The sequence below is a fragment of the Peromyscus californicus genome, unplaced genomic scaffold, assembly GCF_007827085.1.
Source record: "Peromyscus californicus insignis strain IS unplaced genomic scaffold, ASM782708v3 Scaffold_7__1_contigs__length_154581171, whole genome shotgun sequence".
NCBI classification, from domain to species: domain Eukaryota; kingdom Metazoa; phylum Chordata; class Mammalia; order Rodentia; family Cricetidae; genus Peromyscus; species Peromyscus californicus.
Genome location: NW_026294595.1, coordinates 13,950,725 through 13,966,969, shown reverse-complemented (window position 1 = coordinate 13,966,969; position 16,245 = coordinate 13,950,725). Strand labels below are relative to the sequence as shown.

Sequence of the window (16,245 nt, the reverse complement as noted above, 5' to 3'; positions counted from 1 at the left end):
TGGGACATTCCCTACCCACTCTGCTGGATCTACCCTGGAGGGAAAGCTGAACCTTTCTCAGGCCATAATGCCTATCCTGCAATCCCCTAGGGCTACTCTGTCTGGTTGAGGGATCTGGGCAGAGCTAAGGTTCACATTTACTCTTAATGTTTCTAAAAGCTGGGCATGATCATTTTTGTTGTTGCTGTTTGGTTTGGTTTCATTGTGCAGCACTGGGGATTGAACCCACGGCCTCATACATGCTAGGCAAGCACTTTATGCTTGAGCTATATCCCAAGCACTGTTTCCTCTGTGTGTGTGTGTGTGTGTGTGTGTGTGTGTGTGTGTGTGTGTGTGTGTGTGTGTGTTTATTTTTGTGTGTGCTTTGCTGTTATTTGTTTGTTAGGTCTCACTATGTATCCCAGGCTGGCCTGGAACTCTGTATTACCCAGGCTAGCCTTAAATTTGTGATCCTCTTCCCTTGGCCTCCTAAGTGCTGGGCTTACAGGGTATCTTACTACCATACTCAAAACCTATTTTCCGAGGGAAATAAGCAAATAGTAATGAAACAGTGAACAGAGTTCCAGGTTTGTTCAAACCTGGCACCCATGTCCTTGTCATGCTGGGCAGGAACGCTCCCACTGCAGCCTACAGACCACTAGCAGGATGCACCCTGAGGGCAGGTGGGTTCCCCCAGGGATTCTGTGGCTTCTGTGGTCAGCAAGAGAATGCCTCACACCCCTTCCAGGTGCCAGCTCTTCAGCCCTGAGTTTCCTTAGCTGAAACCTAGGAACAAAGACACTTAAGTACCAAAGACAATGTAGAACCTGGGCTGACAGACATAAGGAAGGAAAGAAGGGTGACACTCCTGGGCTGCAGGAGTGTGGCTATTCCAGAGACCAGCTATGGCATACATCATGACAGGCGCAACAGGAGCAGAGTAGGCGGTGGGGGCTGGAGAGCCTCGAAACACTTTAATACTGACATGTGGCTGCCATCACATAGAAAAAGGTCTCTACCCTGTAAGACCAAGCTCACGCTAGGCAGTGGAAGAGGCCCACAGGAGGCCCCCCTGGCCACCCGACCAGCCAGCCCAGGGCCTATCTGCAGGCTCGCCCTTACCGCAGCTCTGAGTGGTCCAGGGCGTTACCAAGCCTGAATTTTTGGCTTCCGGTATCTCCTCCTGCCAAAGGGAGCCACAGGCGGGGTCTGGTGCAGCTGGTAGCCCAAGTGAGCTAGAAGACAATGAGCATATGATGAGTGAAGTCGGGATCAGGGCGGAGAAAGGAGGAGTCCGAGGACCCTAACTCAGCAGGAATCTCTGCTCCTGTGGCCTCCAGCAGCCCTAAGACCCAGGCAGTGTGTCTAGAGACAGACCTGAGGGCTTAAGGTCTGACTCCATCAGTCAAGTAGGGTCACAATGTGTGTGTGCGTGCGTGTGTGTGTGTGTGTGTGTGTGTGTGTGTGTGTGTGTGTGTATGTGTATGTGTAGCAGCCTAGCCAGTGTGCAATGTTAGCTCCATCACCAGCAGCTCTGCAGGTGGGATCACAGCCCAGTGTGCTAATGTAGCTACCCTGTTCATCCCTGTTGGCCGATAAGAACACTATCCACAAGGCTATGTGGAATGAGGGGACACCTCACAATCCCACCTCATGGCTAGCCCTGTGGCTCTGCGCTATAGCTGTGCCTGTGAAGTAGAGCTGGGCCATCAGGGGAGTGGTATAGCTATGACTAAGGACTCTCTACTCCGCATGCTCTCCAGGCAGCTGCCGTCCCTCAGACGGGTAAGGCTATGGCCTTTACCCAGGTCACAGCAGCCACAGTGGGCAGCAAGCTGCCTGGCCCAGGTGGGCATGCAGCAGCTGCAGGGATTAGAAGGCTCTGAAGCACAGAGGATGAGTATGGAAATTAGCTGGTGTGGGCGGTGAACACAGCCTCCGCTCACTCTACCTTCTTCCCAAGGCACCATCTGTCCCTGGCACATAGAGACCTGGACTCCACCTGAACCACCAAATAGGTCACCCACACCTGTGTCCAGCAGCCCCCGGGGCCCACAGGTCTCTGTCTCAAGCCTCCTTCAGGTCAGGTGCTGTGCAGGGCTAGGATATGGTATGACCACACCCAACCCCTGCCTGGAGTAAAGTTCTTTCTGAACATATTTTAAGGCTGCAAGGCACTATGGGAACACAGACATAGAAAGAGTTTCCAGAAAGCAGGAGCAATGGGGTGAAGTTAACTGTGAAGATAGGTGGGACTAAGTCCCATGGACAGCTGGCTAGAACCCCTAGTGTCCTTAACTGTGAGAAGATGGTGACAGGCTGGCCACCCCATCACCAAGTGCTGTGGGGTTGAGGAGAGGGTCCTGCCCAGACTCAGCCTGAGTGCTGACTTCCACACAACAGGAGGTCAGGCCCTAGATGGTGCACCTGAGGGGAACAGAAGGAAGACCACAAGCCTGGAACAAGAAAGCTGACTTTGATCCTCAAAAGTAAAACGGCGGGGCCACCTGGCTGTGGCCTGCTACCTAGCGAGAACAGCAAGCCTCCCCCCTGCTCTCCCAGAACCCCCATCTTTCTGGGAAATAGAAGCTGAGAACGATTTCGGCCTCTTCTGGTCTTCCTGGCTATTGGGTTTGTTTGTACTGGTCCTGCAGAACTCTGTGACCCACACGGGGGTGCTCATCTGGGGCAGGAACACAGTGAGAAGACGGCTCAGGTGTGTCCAGCCTTCAGCCCACAGACGACATGAGCCCCAGGAGAGCTATGAACGCATCCAACACAAAAACAATGTATTCCAGCATTTAAAGAACTCTAATGGGGGTTCTTAGTGTGAGCTACATAGACGATAAAGTGGCCCAGAGACTAACAAGTTGGATACCCCTGGAGGGGAAGCCACAACCCCTGTAGCTTTGTGCCAGGAATGTCAGCATCAGGACTTTATGTGCCTGGGTCTGGGGCTTTGGGGGTCACCTTGCCTATAAGAGCCTGGGATACTGAAATTAAACCTCCAAAAATTCTGAAACAGTCCATGGAGTTGTCTCATTAGCTGAGGAAAATCTCAGCACAATGCTGCCCCCTACTGGCCATTATGAGCCAATGACAACACAGGCCTTATCATCCGGGAAACACCAACTCCATCAAGAGGTTCCTTAGAGGAGTGGGGGATTTCCTAGTGAGGAGTCAGGTGAGGCATCTGGAGGGAAGTGTCCCAGCTCCAGGAGGAGCAGTGGGTAGGGGTTGGGGAGATCACATGGCCTTTTGCTGTGGAGGGTGCACCTGACCACCTCTCCTGTGGAGGAGAGGAAGTATGAGCTTCAAGGTAAACAGACGGCGCTGAGATTTGTCATAAACACCCTCCCCCAGGGTTGGGCCAGAAGTGGAGAAGCATCCACACTTTGGCTTCCACGCCACCCCTATCTTTACCATGGCCTCCTTCACAGTCTGGTCCCCCTGCTCTGAGTTTGTGGCATCTGCCCTCAGCCCTGACCGTACCCAGCCTCTTCTTGTATGAGAGGGGCTATCCTCTAAGATAACTAACCAGCTGCCCAGTGGAAGACAGCTGAGGCTGTGGTTAGCAGTATAACACCGCCTCTGTGCCTGGGGACCAAGCTGAGGTCAGAGGTCATTCTGGTGAACTCTGTCAAGCACAGACTCAGGGCCAGCCGAGGCCCTGTAGCAGGGGCCTCCCAGCCTCCTCCAGAATGGGTACCCTCTTTTCTGACCAGAACTCCACAGAGAGGCTGTACAGGCTGGAGTTCCTTGCCTCGGGTGCTGCAGTGTGAGGACAGCCAGGTGAGAAGGATGTGTGTTGGTCCCTCTGGTGGGTGGCACATGGCACAGAGAAGGAGGAGGCATGGGGGTTGTTGGGGACCACAGAGCTTCTAATGCTGGAGGAGGCCTTGGATAAGGCCCAGGTGAGAGAACAGAAGGCAGGGGAGGGGAGGGGGGGCGCGTTTTGGGAGGCAGAGGAAGTTTTCAGGAGGGTTGACCAAACATACTTCCAAGTTCTGGAAAGGACAGAAACCACAGCTGCACACAGAGGAAGCCATTAGCTTTCTGGTGGGCAATTGCTGAGGGTCAGTTGCAGAGTTCCCAGGACAAAAGCCTCCTGGGCCATGCCCAACCTTGGATTCAATGGAAGCTACTAAGGGCTGAGCGTGGTGGGGCAGAATGGGCCCTTCTACACACAGGGAGGAAACAGGATGAGATGGGTGTGAGGGTCATGAACACTACAGAAGGGACATCATAAGCTCCTGTGTGGACTGCACTTGAGAAAAGACGGAGGCCGGGGAGGGCTGGGGACAAAGGCCAGAAGAAGGGACGGGTAAGTGCTGAGAACTCCTGGGACAGTGAACCCAGACAGGCTAATGAACCTTGTGTCAAAGTCCTCAGACACACAAACTGTGTCACTTTCCTCCCGGCCCGATGCACCCAGACTCCCGGCTGTGGGCCCTGGGCTAACACGAGGACCCCGGCAGGGGATGTGAGAGGCAGAGCCGCAGCACAGCAAACTGGCCTCACCTCCTCATGCAGGCGCCGAGCGTCTGGAGGGTGGCCATCTCTCTCTGCAGCTTCTTCTCTAGTTCCCGGTGTCTCTCCTCTATGACACCTTTGGAAAGGGCCCCGTGACTTGATGAGCCAGCCGGGCAAGGCTGAGTGTGAGGGGTGACCTGAGACACTGAGGCGGGGGTGCTGGATACCGGACCTGCGGAGCATGGAAGCCTTGCTGGCCTTCCTGCCCCTTGGGAAGGTAGGGCAGACAGGCAGCAGGCTTTGGGAAGAACCTCACCCTTCCCCCAACATGGGATGAGACAACTATGGCCTGTGCCATATATTACTCAGGGAGCATCAGTTATTGTTACTACTCTCGCGGTCTGGACAACTCCCATCCTGCTCCCCAGACAGGAAATGTGGGGCCCTGTTGCTCCCAGCCCAAGGATCACCCAACAGGCATGACACCCACTGCCCAGTCCCACCTTGGAGCTGGTTCTCACCGTGGACCCCCAGGTTCAAGCTCTGCGGCTCCCAGCTGGGACTCCAGGGCAGCATCTCACCATCCTGGAAGTAGGTGCTGGGGAGAAGGGGCTTGGCCTGCAGGTCCACCCAGTCCTGGGGGGTTCCTATGCTCCCGTCAGACACTAAGCTTCTGAGGTAAGAGGGAGGGGTGAGAGTGGGGGTGACAGGTGCTGTGCTGGGACCCAAGGGCAGCATGTCCGGAGCCAGGTCACCAGCTGTGTCCGGGAATGTCGACTTGTGCAGCTTGGTGGTTAGGATGTCAATACGCTGCTTGAGGACATCGGCCATGGTCTCCAGGGCCTGCAGCCGGGCCTGCTTGTACTGGAAGTGCAGGAGGCCCGATGGGCCCGGGCGCTCAGTGTCCTGGGGATCCAGGTAGATGCAGAATCCCCCGGGTGGGTCCTGGAGCTTCACGGGGCCAGGGGAGGAAGCAGTTGAGGGTAGCAGAGGGACACCACTCATGCCTTCTGGGGGGTGTCCAATGTCCTGGGTGTCAGCACGGTTCCATGGTTTGTTCAAACACAGACAGAAACTGCAGGGACAGAAGAGTGGTTGGACACTCAGCCTGGGCAACATGGTGTTGAACAGTGTGTGCAAAATGCATGTGTGTGTGTGAAGCAAGGAGAGACAATGAGGGCATCTGGGATAGAGTCAGGGTTCACCACAGACCAGAGGTCAAGGCTAGGACATCACATATCAGACCACATGTGGCTCAACAGGACGAGGACCAAATGTGGGTGAGGTATAGAGACACATGCTGGCAGGAATGTCAGATGCCGGAGTCCCTGGGAAACAGTCTGGTGAGTCTTCACGTAGCAAACACCAACTTAACACAATCGCCAGCAAGTGTACTTCTGGGTAAAAGCATCAGAGGCAGGGGTGTGAACAGATGTCTGCACACCATGCTCACAGCAGCAACGCTCCCAACAGACAAGACAAAACAACAAACAAACAAACAAACAAACGAGGTCCAATGACAGATGACGGATCGGCAACAAGATGCCCATCCACACAATGGGATGCTCTTCACTTTAAGCAAGAAGAGAGAATGGTCCCTGCTACACCAGGGATGAGCCTCAGAGACATCAAGCTGAGCGGCATTGGTCACAAAAAGACAAGTCTGACAGGATTCCACATCTCTGAGTTCACCTAGGCCATCAGCTCCAGAGAGACAGAGGATGCCAGGGACTGTCAGGGGCTTCAGGGTTGGTGTTAATGGGGACAGAGGATCCATTTGGGAAGAGGAGAACGTTCTGAGGATGGATGGTGGTGATGACTACATAGGAATACAAATTGATGTGCACTGTTCTTTTGGCTGTGCACCTAAAAACATTAAGCCAGGCATGGTGGTGTATGTCTGCAACCTCAGCACTCTGAGGGGCTGAAGTAGGAGGACTGTGAATTTAAAACTGTACAGTGAGACCCTCACCTAAAAAGCAGAACAAATGCTGGTGTGATGTTGCATGCCCTTAGTGCCTCCCAGCATTTGGGAAGCAGAGGCAGGAGTATCTCTATGAGCTCTAGACAAGCCAGCCAGATCTACACAATGAGACCCTGTCTCCAAAAACAAATAACAATAATAAAAGAAAAAAGTTAATCAAAACAAACAAAAAAGAAGTTAGGTGGCGGCACAGGCCTGAAAAACAAACAAACAAACAAACAGTTTCTTAGGAGGCTGAGGCAGGAAGATCCTAAGTTTAACCTGCTGGGCAACTTAATAAGACCCTATCTCAAAATCAAAGGCTGCTTCGGTTTGTTGGTTGTTGTTGTTTTAAAGGCTGGGAGGGGGTAAATACCTTTAATTCCAGCACGCAGGAGACAGAGGCAGGTGGATCTTTGTGAGTTTGAGGCCAGCCAAGGCATAGTAAGTCCCTGCCATAAGCAAATACATAAAAAAAAGCTAGGGGTGTAGCTCAGGGGCAGACGGCTGGCCTAGCGGTGTAAAGCTCTGGGTTCAATTCCCAACACAGAAGACGAGAGGAGAGTTGTGGGACACAGTGGAAAGAAGCGGATCAACTGGGCTATAGTTGAAGTTATTCTAACCGCCCTTAATAATAAATAACATACTGTAAAACACCAAACGTTTATAAGAAAGGATGCCGAATATGTTTTATCATACAGAAATGATAAATGTTTGGAGATGGATGCATTTAACCTAATTTAAATATCACGCAATGTGTGCATGTATCAAAATACCACATGTACCCCATTCATCCATATGTACAATTTTTATGTTTTTATGTATCAGTTAAGCATAAACTTAAAACAAAATCCAGATGGATTGAGGATTTAAAAAATGGTTATCGTTGTAAATGTTACGCTATGTATATTTTAGCATAGTTTTAAAAAGCGGGAATGAAAAAGGGCCAGGATGCAGTAAAGAGAGGCAGTGACGGGGAACCCTCTCTAACGCTGGGGGAAGCTGGAGGAGCCATGCAGGCTGCTGAACTGTCCTTGGGTGTGGTACCTGGTTGGACCTGAGTCCTCCTCTGTTTGGAGCTAGAGACTACTTTAGAAGTTCACAGATCCAGGCACCTAGGCTGCCCTTCAGACATGTTATCTCAGGATACAGTCAGGGAAAGACAGAAGAAAGGAGGGAGTTGGGGAGAGGAGTCAAGAGGAGGAGAAAGAAGACGAGGAGTGTCCATCCCACCTGACTAAAGGTAAATACAGAGGGGTAGGAGCAGGCACCAAGGAGGTCAGCTCCAAGTTCCTCCCAACACTAACGCCAAAAACATACCCACGAATGTGCCTAGTGAGCCTAGGGCAGGACGTTTCCGGAAGAAACCTCCTCATTGGCACAAGGAGCTGCCAATCACTTGTGCCTCCTCCTCCTCCTCCTCCTCCTCACCTTCCTGTGCTGGCCATGAGTACCCCTTAGTAGGTGGCCAGAATGAAGCCAGGCCAGGGGGTGGCTGGCAAGATCCAGAGGAGGAGGAGGGAAAGAGCTGTCCTGTTTTGGTGGTGAGGGGAGGGAAGGAGAGGGAAGAGGGGAGGGAAGGAGGAAGGCAAGAAGGGAGGAATCAGTTCCCACACATTGCTGGTGGAGATGGAAGGTGCTGAAGCCGCTGTGGCAAACAGCTTGCAAGTTCCTCAAAGAACTCCAGAGAGAAACACAGTGTGCACAAACCCCACAGATTCCCTGGAGTGGGCTCTGGGCTCCCGTTTCTGGGCCGTGTGTTCCCAGCCTGCTGTGATGGGTGCATGTGGGGCACTTGGGACAGGAGGTAATGGATTAGGAGCTAGACACTCAGGTGAAATCCTCTCCCAGGAACTCGGTGCCAATCATAACCGCAAATGCTGAAATCTTGAAAGAGTAAATTCCTCCAAGTCTAAAGTCCTGATCCTGAAATATTAAAATTCTGAATGTTGAAACCCAAACCCCAGAAGCTCATGTCCTGAAATCCTCAGTTCCCAGGGGGGAAAGCCTGCAAGAGAGGGTAGCAAGTTGGGCATTGTGGCTAGGATCCATCTCTCTGTATGGCCTCGGTTCCTGCATCCCGAAGAATGCCTAGAATCCTGGGGACATATTTGTGCCTGCAAAGGGTTCTCCAAAGACCAGTACTGGGGAGACCATTAAAGGAAATGAATGGGAACATGGTCTCTAAGAAGTGAGGCCCTAATAGAAAAACAGCAGCTTCCCACCATGACTCAAGACTTCCAAACACAGTCCAAGGATAGGATGGGATCATCTCTCAGAGATGGCCCATATACACTGTCCACAGTCCACCCATGCCTCAGTCCTCAGTCACAACCCCTTCGGATCTTGCTTTATTTTAGTCTATTTTTTGGTTCTTTGCCCACATTTGACTTGTCAGTGGTGTCTTTCATTTGCTCTTTATCTTCACTCACATCCTCACAGGCCTGGAGGTGTAAATCCCGTGAAGACTTCTAGAGAGTTCTAATAATCACTTTTTGGCACTTTGGCCAGTGTGGCTCGGGAAAGATCACTCTCACACACTGACTTTAGGTGCGCGAAATGTGCGCCCAGGAAACACTGCTGCCCCCTTGGCCCACGACATGTCCTTTCCAGATGCCCGCTTTGGTCAAAGATTAAGTTGTTGGAACCCACTCTTTGGGTGGCATCTCTCCTCGGAGGACAGCTTATCCCTTACCCACACGACTAAGGTGAGAAAGCTGGGTGCCCAACCGCAGAGATGGTGCCGTCTCCTCCCGAGCGTGGTCTGTCTGCGCAGAACTGCCATGCAGTCACCGGGAGGGCCCTGAGTAACGCTGACACAGGTACCTATGTTCTGCTTCTCTATTTTATGGATATAGTGGCCTCTGAAGTGTTCTACTATGTTTCTGTCTCTCAAGTAAATCTCCCTTTGAAATGTCAGTAGGTCCCTTAAAGAATTTAATTTTTTGTGTGTCTCCAGAATTTAAATCTTTCATGGCTGTACTTTTCAATGTTAGACATTTGTTTTCCTTTGGGGATTTCAGCATTTAGGGTTGTGCTGTTCTGGACTGTTGTACGGCACAAAGCCCAGGGCTATCCTCAGGAGAAATAAAGGCAGAAGTTCAAACGAGTGTGTGCACACCCATGACCCCAGTAGCGTTGTTTTGAGTAGTTGAAAGTGAGAACCACCTGAGTTCACAAGCAACGGATAAAGGAAATGTGGAGAGACCCTGGTGTACTGGCAGGTCACAAAAGGAGAAGCCTTGTCTACGGCTTTCCAACAGGGAGCAGACGGAAGGACACTCAGTGAGAGACCCCATCTCAGGACACCACTGACGGGAAGTGTCAGAAGCTGCCTTCTGAGGGCTGGAGATCAGAGGAGGAGGGGGGAGGGGAGGGGAGTATAGGTGGGGTGAGGGGAGCAAGGGTGGGGTGGGGAGAGTATGGGTAGGGTGAGGGGAGTAGGGATGAGGTGAGGGGAGTAGGGGTGAAGTGAGGGGAGTAGGGGTGGGGTGAGGGGAGGAGAATAGGGGTGCGGTGAGGGGAGCAGGGACGGGGGTGGGGAGAGTATGGGTGAGGTGAGGGGAGCAGGGACGGGGTGGGGAGAGAATGGGTGGGATGGGGGAGTAGGGCTGCTGTGGCAGCTTAGTGTGGATCTCCTATAGGGATGCCGGAGGCAGAGGGGACATTTGCACACCACCATGCTCCCATCCTGTGCCTTTAAAACAGGATGGGAGGGAGCAGGCAGTATACCTAAGTGGGTAAAGGCTCTTGCCACATAAGCGTGGCAGCCTGAGTTCAATCCTTAGAACCCATGTGAAGGTGGCAGGAGAGAGCCACCTCCACCAAGTTAACCTCTGACCTCCACAGGCATACTATACGGCATGCTCCCCACCTCCATACACACAATAATAACTAAATACATTTATATATTAAAAATAGGTTCTTCTGGCCAGCACTCAGAGGCAGAGGCAGATGGTTCTCTGTGAGTTAGAGGCCAGCCTGGTCTACAGAGGGAGTTTCAGGACAGCCAGGGAAACCCTATCTTGGGGGGAAAAAAAAAGGAAGAAAGGAAGGAAGGAAGAAAGAAATAAGCATTTAAAAAAAAGGGGGGCTGGAGAGATGGCTCAGTGGTTAAGAGCACTGGCTGCTCTTCCAAAGGACCTGGGTTCAATTCCCAGCACCCACAAGGCAGCTCACAACTGTCTGTAACTCCAGTTCTAGGATCTGACATCCTTACACATGTATACATGTGGGCAAAACACCAATGCACATAAAAAATGAATAAATAAAATGAAAAAAATTGAAAAAAAAAGGTTCCAGCACTTGGGAGGCAGAGTGAGGCAGATCTCTGTACGTTCAATGCCAGTCTGGTCAGGACAATCAGAGCTGTTACACAGAGAAACCCTGTCTTGAAAAACAAACAAGCCGGGTGGTGGTGGCGCACACCTTTAACCCCAGCACTCGGGAGGCAGAGGCAGGTGGATCTCTGTGAGTTCGAGGCCAGCCTGGTCTACAAAGTGAGTTCCAGGAAAGGCGTAAAAACTACACAGAGAAACACAGTCTCGAAAAACCAAAAAAAAAAAAAAAAAAAAGAAAAGAAAAAGAAAAACAACCAAACAAACAAAAGGTTGTTCTGGAGAGAGAGCTTAGTCAGTAATATGTCTCCCAGATAAGCATGGATTTAATCTCTCAGAATCCACATTTTTTAAATCCAGATGTGGTGGTACATTGATTATTATCCCAATGCTAGAAAGGCAGAGGCAGGAGAATTCTTGGAGCTCACTGGCCAACCAGCCTACCCTAATCAGCAAGGCGCAGGTACCAGGGAGAGACCCTGTCTCAAATACCCAAGGTGGATATCTCCTGAGAACCAATATCTGAGGTCAACCTCTGGCCTACACACACGCACATACACATATAAACATGTGAAACTGTATACACACAAAGTACATTTACATGCCTGCACACACATATACACAAATGAATCATTTATATTCACAGTGACTTTCTCACCTCAGCAAAACACAGTAGTGTCTCTGCTCTATAAAGCACTGGGGTTGCCATGGCCAGCAGAAGGAGCCACACTGTCCCCAAGGAGCCACACTGTCATGAGCGATGTCCAGAGCATCCCCCCAGAGTTCATCCTCCACCCCCCACCCCACCACCCCCACACCCACACACACACCTCCACCCCCGCCGCTCCACTCTGAGATCCCTGTATTTTTGCCTGGGAAGAGCATCTCTGCCCTCCCCACCCACCTGTCTGGAGCCTCTCTGTCCCCAAGCACCATGCCAGATGTCACCTTGCTCCACTTCCTCAGTGGTGACCCCAGACTCCCGGGGCCTTCCAGGCCCTAAAGCAGAGAGGACACATTAAGACCCAGAGCCTGATTTCAGTTCAGAGTTTGGGCTCCAGCCCCTACCCAGGACTTCAGCCCAGGCTCTCAGAGCATTTCAAAGAACTAGGGGTGAAGAGGCAAATAGGTCCCTCCAGCCTCGTCTACCTATGGAGACAGTGTGCAGGAACTCCCCCAAACAACCAAACAGGAACCAAGGTCAGCTAGAAATATTCCCCAACATTGCCACCACCCCAGCCAGGAACAAAGGTGTCCCACACCTAACCCCTTCTCCCTGGCATGGTCTCTGTCCCAGGTAAATGCCTGCAAGCTGCCGAGAGCCAATGCCATCTCACCCCCCTGGGCCCAGGGGCACCCAGCCACCCACCTGTTGGTGGGCAGTAGGCAGGCAGGGGTAGCAAAGAACCTCAGTCTCAAAGGCTTGGCTAACCCCCTTGTCACCCACCCAGCACATACCCCAGACTGTACGGTGCTGGGAACAAAGGTGACGATGCCAGGGCTCCTCTGGGAGACCACAGGGATGGCCTTGCCAAGGATGGCCTCTCTCTGCTTCCGATACACCTCCTGCAGCCTCTGGTTCCGCAGCTCCAGCGCGTGTGCAGCCGAGGCCTTCTGCTCCATGGCCTGCTGCCGACGGGCCCGGGCCTTCTGACGCATGAAGTCACGCAAGGACTCAGAGCTACGTGGCTGGCCCAGAGACCGCAGCGGCCTCGGGCAGGGTGGGCTCTCCCGTGTGTCCTGCTCCCTTGCTGGTTTGCTCGGAGGGAAGCCCTGGGCAGTCTCTGGCCAAGCCAGTTTGACTTCTGAGAGAGGAGGGACAATACATTCGCCCTTGCTGTGGAGACTGGATCTCTGCACGGGAGAACTACTCCACGGCTGCTGGAGAGCGGGGTGTGGCCTAGCCACAGAGCTCCACGGACTGGACCCAGGCACCTCCCAGTCTTTGCAAGCTGTGTGAGTCCTCTGTGAACAAGCCTGGCCAGCCAGAGCACTCCAGGGGCGCTGTGAGAAGGGGCTTGGCTTTTTAATAGGGCTCCCGGACCTCTGGAAGGAGGTATCCTGTCCCTGAGCTTCCCAGGCCCTCTGCGGGCAGGTCTGCCAAGTCAGGGCACTCCAGGGCCGCTGTGAGAAGGGAATTGGCTTTTCTGGGGTGCTTCCAGGCCCCTGGAAGGAGGTGTCTTGCCCCTGTGCTGTCCAGGCCCTCTGTGGACAAGACTCCTGCTCAGCCACTGCTTCCTTGTGTTGCTGGCCGTGCAAATTTCTAGCCCTATCCAAGGAAGAGCACGTCCCTTCTGTCGCAGCCCAAGCACTCTTTGAGAAGGAGCCCTGCATGTCCCGGGTGCTCTGGGGCCCCTGCTGCCTCTTCCCTGCCGGGTTCTGTGGCTTTGATGACAAGAGCTTCCTCGGCCGCCTGGCAAGCTCCAGACCAGCCTGGATTTGCCGGCGCAAGTCTTGGAGGATCTCCATGGCGCCTTGAATAGTTGCGGACTGATCATGGATAGCCAGGCTGGGTGTGTGCTCAGAAACCTGCTGGTCACGGTGGGCACGGGTAGGCTTAGGCAACCAGGTGTGGGCAGGTGAGTCCCCAACAGCTCCTGCTTTCTTGCCAGAGCCTGCAAAGACAGGCAATGAAGGAGTGTTGGGGTCTGTGGGCTGGAGTAAAGAACAGACCTGCTCCTCCATTCAGGGGGCATCATGGGGTGACCAAGGAGGCCCGGGCTTGGCCCTACACATTCCCTCTCGGCCTCAGCCCTCGTGATCAGCACACGAGAAGGGCAGGGGCTGCTTTTGAGTGAACAACCTGCTCCACGTGTGTTGATGGGGTACACATGGAGAGGTGGCAGGGGTCTGCTCCGGGAGTGGCCACTCCCTTCATCTGCTCTCTTCACAAAAGCCCAAGGAGTACCTCTGTTCCCAAAGCTGAGAAGAACCTTCCCTTCAGGCTTGTAAAAGTAACTATCCCCGAATTTCCATCTCTGAGGGAAATGTCAAGAGGCTACTGCCCTCCCGGGCAGCACAGGAATCTCCCCTGTGCCCACCCAACAATGCCACAGCAAAACACACCAGGCTGAGGCTGAGGCATGAGGTACCTAATTCCACGGCAGGGGCCTTGCTCTGGAGCCGGGAGAGGGCAGGAGGGGGCCCAAGCAGCCGCCTCACCAGGGCTTGTCCTTTCCTCCAGGCGTACACACCAGTCAACTCAGAATCTTAAACAGAAAACACACAGCCGGACCGCGGCCCTCAGACCCCTGGCAAGGATTCATACCACTTCTGGAGACAATTTGGCACACCTGGCAAGGGCTCACAGGGAAACCCCTCACATCCAAACCCCTGTGGGAACAAAGCCAGATGTTTAGTCACGAGCCAGCCTGCGTGAGGTGCTTCTCAGAGTGACTGATGGTGAACCCCCAGGATCCTGCTCAGTAGAGAGGGTAATAACTCTCCGCCAACAGCTCTACCTGCGAGCCACTCGACACCAGCCCAGGCACACAGCCCGGTCAGCCAGGAACAAATGCAAGGCCGCAGCCTCAGATGAGACCTGCAGCTGGCCACTCAGCCAGGGGCTCAGGCCAGGGCCACAACAGCAGCAATGCCGTGGCCACATACCTTAGCTGAGAGACTGATACGCTCTGAAGCTGGTCAGAGTCACAGCAGTGGGACCAGGATCAGAGATGGCTTTAGGCCTCCTTAATGGTACAGGAATAAATGACCAGCACAGCTGAGCTTCCCTTACCAGACACTGTCCTATGATAAACAGGATTATTCAAGGTTTTACTTCATAACCTCAGATCGCATCTGCCAATGCCAACACTGACTGGCCATCACGACAACCCCAGTCACAGGGCCCCACAGAAACAGGAAGCAGGCCTTTCACCCACACCCATACACCTACTCCCTCGTGCTCACAAGGCTCATTCTTACACACTCACAAGTTATAGCGCTGTTTCACACAGACTCGCATACACTCAGGTTCACATACTCTGTAGAAGCCTGTTTAAGAAAACTGTGAACTTGCTGTAAACTATGGATGTGGCAGACCACAGAATGTTCTTCCTTGCCTTTAATCCCAGCGCTCGGGAGGCAGAGGCAGGTGGATCTCTGAGAGTTTGAGTCCAGCCTGGTCTACAGAGTGAGTTCCAAGACAGCTAGGGCTGTTACACAGAGAAACCCTGTCTCAAAAAAACAAACAAACAAACAAACAAACAAACAAACAAAAAAACCCAGAATAAAAAAACCACAGACAAGCAAAACAACAACAACAAAAGAATGTCCTTTCTACAGAGATAATGTGGACATGCCAGGGTACTCCCATCATGCCCCTGCTTTCAAGTACATTCACTTATCATAGTTTACGCAATTCTTTCTAGAAGGCCACCTTGTGGGACAAACATTCCACACTCTGCCCCATCACAGTAAGGTCACAGTTTTCTTATACAGGCTGCCACAATGCTCACACACAGAGTCATAATCCACATGTTTACATGCTTACACACACTCACACAGATTCACAGTTCACATATATCCACATACTCACCTGTCCACATGCTCAACTAAGGCTCACATGCATTCATATATGCTCATTCACGTTAGCATACATGCTTACATATTCACGTAGGCTCACAAATGTGCACTCACTCATTCACATACATGATCACACACTCAAATACACAAGTAACCATATATGCATGCTTTGTACACTCCTATGTGTGCAATGCACATCTACACACAGGCTCTCACACACACATGCTCACAGACACAGACATACTACTGTGGGTCCAGCCAGCTCTGAAAAATTCAGGTCACACCTGGTGTGCACCCGACTACTGCACCCACGCTTCTGCTCAAGGGACACTATCTGAGGCTTGAGAGCACACCTCCATGTGGACTCAGCAAGACCTTGCCCTGTTTCCTAAGGGTAGCACATCACAGCTCGGACTATCCAGAGCACTGACCCCTGAGGGCAGTCGCCCTGAGCTAAGTCCTTCTCCACACTCCTCCCTCCACTGACCTGACAGTTGTGATTTAAATTAGCAGTCTTCCACAGTTTAGAAACTATGGAATTGGGGACTGGGGAGATGGCTCTGCAGAAAAGAGCTCTGGCCGCTCTTCCAGAGTCCTGGCTTTGATCCCAGCACCCACATGGCAGCTCACTAATTACAGTCCTCAAGAAGCTGACACTCTCTTCTGGCCTTCTCAGGCACCAACCAGGCATCCAGGTGGTGCACAGACGTACACGTAAGCAGAATACCCATACACATAAAATTTAAAAATAGTATTTCTAAAATTTAAAAACATCTAGAAAAGTAGTTAAATCATGATAGTTGTAAAATATTCACCTATCCAGGCCAAAGAAAAACAAAGCCCTATATTACACAGACTGAGGGATCTCTTCAGACCGAAAGAACTCTGCTGAGATGAACTGTTCCGAGCCACTCAATTCTCCAGGCCTGAAACTACCTTTCCTGGGCAGAGGATGGGCTGCACCTAGCC

The 16,245-nt window shown here is 52.4% G+C and overlaps 1 protein-coding gene across 2 annotated transcripts in view; it reads right to left on the bottom strand.

Moving 5' to 3' along the window:
* Positions 1–13,325, bottom strand: part of Ccdc187 (coiled-coil domain containing 187) — a 39,621-nt gene extending 26,296 nt beyond the window's left edge. For both annotated transcript variants that reach the window (XM_052725588.1, XM_052725589.1), the window contains exons 1-5: positions 12,211–13,325; positions 11,657–11,751; positions 4,974–5,527; positions 4,501–4,684; positions 1,102–1,214 (exon numbers count right to left, since the gene is read on the bottom strand). In XM_052725588.1, coding sequence (XP_052581548.1) covers positions 1,102–1,214; positions 4,501–4,684; positions 4,974–5,527; positions 11,657–11,751; positions 12,211–13,221 — 1,957 coding nt within the window. In that variant the 5' untranslated portion in view covers positions 13,222–13,325. The remainder of the gene's footprint in view (positions 1–1,101; positions 1,215–4,500; positions 4,685–4,973; positions 5,528–11,656; positions 11,752–12,210) is intronic.
* Between the last annotated feature and the right edge of the window lie 2,920 nt (positions 13,326–16,245).